The sequence below is a fragment of the Triticum urartu genome, chromosome 5, assembly GCF_003073215.2.
Source record: "Triticum urartu cultivar G1812 chromosome 5, Tu2.1, whole genome shotgun sequence".
Lineage (NCBI taxonomy): Eukaryota > Viridiplantae > Streptophyta > Magnoliopsida > Poales > Poaceae > Triticum > Triticum urartu.
In genome coordinates this window covers 512,629,041-512,636,489 of record NC_053026.1, presented here as the reverse complement: position 1 = coordinate 512,636,489, position 7,449 = coordinate 512,629,041, and the positions used below count along the sequence as shown (strand labels likewise).

At 39.9% G+C, this 7,449-nt stretch overlaps 1 protein-coding gene across 1 annotated transcript; it reads left to right on the top strand.

The window, feature by feature from the left end:
* Positions 1–4,847: 4,847 nt before the first annotated feature.
* Positions 4,848–7,199, top strand: LOC125510240 (AT-hook motif nuclear-localized protein 4-like). Its single transcript, XM_048675365.1, has 5 exons — positions 4,848–5,036; positions 5,236–5,288; positions 5,947–6,075; positions 6,374–6,535; positions 6,900–7,199. Exons 1-5 carry the CDS (start codon positions 4,910–4,912, stop codon positions 7,020–7,022), a joined length of 594 nt encoding a protein of 197 aa, XP_048531322.1. The 5' UTR covers positions 4,848–4,909; the 3' UTR covers positions 7,023–7,199.
* Positions 7,200–7,449: the final 250 nt, after the last annotated feature.

Genomic DNA, 7,449 nt, shown 5'->3' with positions numbered 1-7,449 from the left:
GCACAAACTAGGGTTTAAGCTTCTATCATTCTCGCGACCCTTCATCTACTTATTACTCCACAATGCCTTCCCTTAGGCCCAAGTATGGTGAAGTGTCATGTAGTCGATGTTCACATGACACCACTAAAGGAAGAAAAACATACACATCATTAAAATATCAAACGAATACCAAATTCGCATGATTACTTATGACAAGACTTCTCCCATGTCCTGAAGAACAAAAATAACTACTCAAAAATCATATTCATGTTTAAGATCAGAGGGGTATTGAATATCATTAAGGATCTAAACATATGATCTTCCACCAAATAAACCAACTAGCATCAACTACGAGTTGTAATCAACACTATTAGCAACCCACATGTACCAATGTAAGGTTTTGAGACAAAGATTGAATACAAGAGATGAACTAGGGTTTGAGAGTAGATGGTGATGGTGAAGATGTTGATGAAGATTGGTCCTCCCATGATGAGAGGATCGTTGGTGATGTCGACGGCTTCGATTTCCCCCTCCCAGAGGGAAATATCCCCGACGATATCGCTCCACCAGAGGGCAAAAGTGCTCCAATCCAAGTTCCGCCTCGAGACGGCGGCGCTTCATCCCAAAAGTCCTCCTCTTAATTGTTTTAGGGCAAATGACTTCATATAGCAGAAGGAGGGGGCCAGAGGCCAGCTGTGGGCCCCACAGGGCATCAGGGCGTGCCTAGGGGGTGGTCGCGCCCTGTCGCCTTGTGAGCAGTAGGTGGCCCCCCTTTGTTATTTCTTTGCTCCAGTGTTTTTTATATATTCAATAAAAAAATCTCCATGAAGTTTCAGGCCAATTGGAGCTCCGTAGAATAGCCATCTCTGTTGTAGCTCTTTTAGGTCCAGAATTCTAGCTACCTGTAATTTCCATCTCCATGTGAATCTTGCAAATTAAGAGAGAAAAGGCATTAGAATTGCATCATAAAGTGAAATAATGACCAAAACATTATAAATAACATTAGGGAAACATGATGCAAAATGGACGTATCGACTCCCCCAAGCTTAGACCTCATTGTCCTCAAGCGAAAGCCGAAATCGATAATCATCATAACCACATATTTACAGAGAGAGGTGTCGATAAAACAAAAAAGGACCTGAAAGCATCATGATAATTATCATAACAACAATATATCATCATAAAACTTCTCATGATCGAGTGACAATTCATTCACAACATAAAGTTTGTACCATAAACTTCGCTGAAAACTAATAAACTATGAACTCCGCCATTGAAACATTTGCAATTTACATTATCAGAAAGAGTTTATGTAAGAGCTTTGATTAGCAAGTTCACATGCTCAAATATCATTTAGTCTTCTACAATTGTCGGCACTCACGACATATTTATTCAACAAAAGTTTCAGCCAGACACATATGAAGATGGGGGTTTATAGTTTCACCTTCCAACTCATTTACCTCAAGGGTAATGTCAACAATAATAACTCATGATCACCTACATCCAACTGGATATATGTGCCTGGATCTTTCCCCATCACATGACGATTGCCAAGAGAAAAAAATAAAACAGAATAGAGATGAACGGTATTGACTCTTGCATACAGAAAAATAAAAGATATGACCTTTGCAGCGGAAGCAGAGGTTGTCATGCGCTTTTTCTTTTTTTGATGTGCAAGCTCTTAATGTAAAGGAACGTTACTTTATATTGCACATTGTGATAGCAACCTTTATTATGCAGTCTGTCGCTTTTATTTCTTTACCATCAGCAGATCGTACAAAGCTTATTTTCTCTTACAATAAAAGATCATACATATTTAGGAGCAATTTTTATTATCTTTTGCACTGATGATAACTTACTTGAAGGATCTTATTCAATCCATAGATAGATATAGTGGACTCTCATGGCAATAAACTAGGTTCAAGAGATTTTGGATGCACAAGTAGTATCTCTACTTATTACGAATTTTGGCTAGCAAAAGATTATGAGCAAGCACCACATGTTAGAGGATACGTGACAATATAACTTCTATGTGAATATAGACAAACAAAACCCATTATGTTGTCTTCATTGTCCAATGTTAACTATTTGATCAAGCATAGAATATTTAATGAGGGCGAACTCATTCGTTGGAACTTGGTTGTAAACCTCTCATCAAGGATATATAACAGAGCCATGTTCATCTACTCCTTAGAAAGTTTCAAAAAGTCCTCTAAAACGTTCTAAAACTTAGAGAAAATCAACTTATTAATAATTCATAACATTTCAAATTTTGGAATTTTTTGGGATGTTACATTTTCTCAACAACTTATATCAACTCGGCATGTTTGATTTAGCTCTCAAATGAGTTTAATAGATAGATTCCGAAGTCTTTCAAAGAATGTTAATTTTCCCATTCGAAATGGTAAACTCTTGGTGTCGAAATGAAAAGCTTACCATATCACATCTATCTTAACAAAATATAACACTCCAACCATTGCCATCCAAAGAAAATTAGTGTGAACTGGTGTCACTAGATCGCCCATCTCGCAATTATTATCTTATACTCCCCTCCCAGTCTGCAATCCCCACCATCATCATCCACTTCTAATGGTTGGGTCATATGTTCCCTAGGATCATAAAGCTTATCATGCATATGACGCAAGCTGGACCAGACTACCCGTCGAAAAATTAAAAGAAGAACTCATGTCAGATTCCACCTTACTGCCATGTCATACTGTTTTCTCAACAATGTAGCCGACACATAATTCTTCGTCGCCTTATTCTAGGTGGGGCCACCGCATACCAAGTATTATAAAAGACTCGCCGCTCCCCTCAACCCTAAATGTTCCCTCAAAACTCCCCCCCCCCCCCCCCCCCCCCCCCCCCCCCCCACCCCAAACTGTCCCCCCAAACCCCCCCCCCCCCCCGCCGCCCCCGCCCCTAATGTCTCGCCACAAACCTCCCGTTCTCCACTTTCAATCTCGATTCCGACACCACCTCCATCCCTATCTAAGTTCCGATGAAGTCACTTCTTCCTTGCATCTCAAAAGAATCCACTCTCCTAGTTTAACTATGTCAGTACAACATAGATCCACCCGTCACAATGGTTGCGAGCACAAGGTGGACAAGCACATAAAAAATTGTCTCTGCAATCAAATTGTTGAGTTCAAGGCGGGCAAGCGCATGGTGGATCAACTCAATGATTAGATATTTGATTCCAAGATTGCTAATCTCATGGCGGATCATATCACCAATGATCATATTACGGAATTAACGAAGGGTGTCACCTCCAATCTCTTCGACAACACTATAAACTTGGTGAGATCCTTACTCTTTTGCATCTCTTTATTTGTATTGTGGAATATTGCAACGACCTGTCATGGAGGTAATGAAGAGTAAGGTCATTGATGAAGCATAAATGGAATAGGCCGATGGAGTAGTTTTTTCTAGCATTAGAACACCTACCCGATCCAATTCTTATGTTTTCGAGTCTTTATTTCCCTCTCCCCCCCCCCTCGCGCGCCCACCGCTCCCACGATGGGTGGGGGAAATATGTTTCTCTAGTGGTTTAATAATCTTTCCCTAGTTCTTCCTTGCCATGGTGACTTCAAAGATCTGGTGTCCTAGTAGGCTCATCGTTCCGTTAGGTAGCGAGATTTGTTTTTCAGTTTATTGATGGAAGTTGTTGCCTCTCGGAGGCAAGCAACCGAGAGGAAATCAATAGTGGCTTTGGAGCGGTGGTGGTTCAAAGTTGGCAGATCTACCGTTCTTCCAGAATATCATTGGGTTGATATATAGATAGATCTAAGCCCAAGTCAACGCGGGATTGTTCCACAACCAATGTGCCTCAATACTTGCAATGTGTGTATTCTTCGTCTTTCAAATCCTCTCTAGCGATGGCACTTCCTCAGTTTCGGCAGTGGAGGCTTGGCTTCTCTTCCAATGAGCACCTCGATGGTGATTGAGGTTGGTGGCAAACCATGGTTGTGGACTTGTGGTGTGTGCAACGACCCCTAAAGCACCTGATATTATTTTTCTATTTTTTGGGGGCTTTCCTGGAAAAAAATCCAATTCGCATGCCTTCTCTCGGTCTCTAGTAGTCGTTAGTGTGTTTTTGTGTGCGCTTGTTAGTTGGTAATGAAGATGCACGGTTTCTATGAAAAATTCTGATCATTCCGAACATAAACCATGTCATGTATAAAGTCGGCTTGAGTGGATGGTAAACCCACCCCTCTAACATATCATTCACGCATTGTAAATCCAAACATGGCCCACTTGAAAAGATAGCAACTGGTAGAGTCGAGCGGAGGAATGCCCATAAAAATCCGAAGTCCATAACAACAATTAAAAATCCAAAAAATGTCATAATAATAAATGAAAATCCAAATTTGGCATAATAATAAATGAAAAGTCCAAAGATCGCACAACATAAATGAAATCCAAAAATGGCGTAGCAATAAATCAAAATCCAAAGATAGCAAGTAATAAATGAAAATCTAAATATGACAAACAATGAATGAGAATCCAAAGATAAGCTTATCTTTGGATTTTCATTTATTGTTTTCCATCTTTGGGATTTCATTTATACTGATGCGCTATCTTTGTAGTTTCATTAATTGTTTTGTCAACTTTAGATTTTACATTTATAGTTCTGCCATGGTTTCATTTGAAAATCCGTAAAATAGGAAGAAAATAACCTAGCTCATCATCTGAAGTTCTGAACACATCCAAAGTGACCAATCAAGAAATTTCCAAAAAATACATCCTCTGAGAACCAAAAGGAAGCAAGTAATTAATGAATCTAAAGGCACCCACGTCCAAATCACATCCCACCCACTGCCCTATAAAAAGCCCTGGGTTTGTGCATTTTCAGGCATCGAGTTACCAGTAAAACAAGTGAGGGTTTCTTCTGTTTGTGTCAGTGTGTGTGTGTTGTGCTCGTGAGGCAATGGAAGGAGGAGGAGCCATCCCGGCGGGTGCGGGCAAGGCGGCCTATGGCGATGGGATGCACAAGAGTCCACTTCATCCACAGCCACAGCCCACCGTCGACGCCCGCCTGGCCGATGCTGAACAAGGTAGCTCTTCCTACTCCTGCAACACGTTCGTCGTATTCCCTGAAGCTTTGAAATTATATTTCTAGGATGTTAGTTTATTTCAGATCATGTAGTACTGTTTATAGGCGCATGCACATGAGTGCTGTCATCAGTTCGCCAGCATTAATTACAATATATTTCCCAAAAATTCTAATTTGAAATGGATTTTTTTATCTGGCAGAGCCATGTGGGACTGTAATAGTTCCTCAAATCATCATAGTTAAAGGTGGACAGGTAAATTTTCCTACTCTTATAATGCTCCTAGAGACATTCAGTGCTCTATTAATATTTCGTCGTAGTATATCTGGATACTAGATGTTAGAATATCCAAATGAAGTGGTTCCTTTTAAAAAAAATAAAGTTTATTTTGTGGATGCATTTAGTGTTAAATATTAGGAAAAAAATGAGCAAAGTTGCCTCTACTTAACGCTATGTGCGTTGTACATATGTATATTGAAATGACTTGCACTTGATATATTTTTTTAAGCGGGAGGGACGCTTTAGCTCTGGGCAGATGGGGTGTAAACGGATCGGATCGGATTATTAATGATTTCCCCATACCCTTTACCATACTTATTTTTTCGGATTCGAAGTGGATAACGACCGGATCTAGATCGGACTCGGGCTAGAAGCGGAGAAAAAATATCGGGATAGCAATGCTTATTTGGTGTAAAATTTGGAGATAACATTTGGCTCTTTCTTGATTTATTATTCAGCACATTTTTTCAACCGGTTATGTCTATATCCATCCTACAATATGTTGAAGAGAGCTTAGTGTTGTCCCTCTCTTTTCCCCTTTTTTATTGCCCTTCGCATCTTTTCCATAAGTTCTCTATTCCACCCCATATTATGCATGTATTGTAAGATTCTAATAAGGAACCCCTGGTTTCAGGATGTGGCAATGGAAGTCAAGTCGTATGGTGGGAATGGTTGGGCAGTTTTTATCATGTCTGCCGAGGGCGCCGTATCCAATGTGACACTGCATCAACCAGCTTCTCCGCTTGAAACAGTTATGCATAAGGTTTGCTCTATTGTTTTAGCTTGAATCTGTACACTAGAAATCCCTTTTTTCTGGTATGTTTTCAAAATAAAAGTTCAGCTCCAACCAAATTAAGAGAATTATAAAAGCAAAATGAAATGTGAGATAGTAGGTAGAGAGATTGTCTAATTGTTTCCTTTACCAGCATAGAGAATATCGCAAGGGGAAACATAGCGTTGTGTAGTTCTGGTCGTCCAAAAATGAAACATCATTGTTTGGACTCTAGATTTGTTACCAACTCTAAACAATATCTAATCCTTAGCATGTACGTAATATGCAGGGTTGTTTTGACATTGTCTCCATGACCGGCTCGTATCTGCCGTCAAAAACTGATGGAGTGAGCTCTCTAAAGGGTGGGTTCGCCATTTCGCTTGTCGATGCTGATGGCCGCATCTTCGGCGGTGGGTTAGCAGGACCTCTGATTGCAGCATCATCTGTTCAGGTTACCATCTTTCACTTGCATCTTGCTCCATATATATAATATACCAATAGCAGATTACCAAAAGAACAACCAAGATCTTCGTTCCATATATACCAATAGCTTCCATTGTATCTTGCTCTGTTTGTTTAACTAAGTATTTATTAAGTCTATATGTGCTTCCTGCGTTTCGAAAACAAAATGTCTGCTGCCAAATGAGTTACATTGTATACATATTAATATTCATACTGAAAATCATGATGTGCTTCTTTATATGGTACATAGCTTGTTTGGGAAATAGCATCGTTTCACGAAAACATACATATAATGCAATTGAGAACCTTGTGCTTTCTCCTAATGGTTTGCATTTTGATGTGCTGACGCGCAGGTGATCATTGGAAGGTTTGCAGCTGATGAAAAAGAGGACATCAAGCAGGATGTGGCCAGTGGAACTGAACCGAGTGATTCTCCGAATGGATCCTCAAGTGGTCCAGGAAGCCCATCAAACTAGAGTGCTTTGGCACATTCAACTCCAGCTTCCTATTTCCAGATGCCAGTCAGCTTAATAAATTCCTAGTTTTTCGTTCCTACTATTTCCCAGACGCTTAGCTTTCTGCTCGTACTTGTTGAACTTTTCAGTCTCGTTATATGATGTATGGCCCCTGGATGTGGTCAAGTTATGTTTTTATACCTGGATGATGCTTCGTGATATTACAGTTATGAAATGTTTCATGGTCATATCTGATGAGTATCAGTTCTGAAATGCTTAGATAACTCCTACACATCTGATGAGTATCAGTTCTGAAATGCTTAGATAACTCCTAGCTCCAAACGCTTAGTTTTTTGGGTATCAATTGCAAGTAGCAACTGATAACTGCTCACAAGTCAAGAGAAACTATCTGGTGGAAACGATCTTTCAAAATTCTGAAGCATGTAAA

Bases quoted from the DNA above. Each gene is read 5' to 3' on its own strand.
- LOC125510240 (XM_048675365.1), top strand. From the start codon at position 4,910: ATGGAAGGAGGAGGAGCCATCCCGGCGGGTGCGGGCAAGGCGGCCTAT. The intron at 6,076-6,373 runs GTTTGCTCTATT...CGTAATATGCAG, and splicing joins TTGAAACAGTTATGCATAAG to GGTTGTTTTGACATTGTCTC. The intron at 6,536-6,899 runs GTTACCATCTTT...GCTGACGCGCAG, and splicing joins TTGCAGCATCATCTGTTCAG to GTGATCATTGGAAGGTTTGC.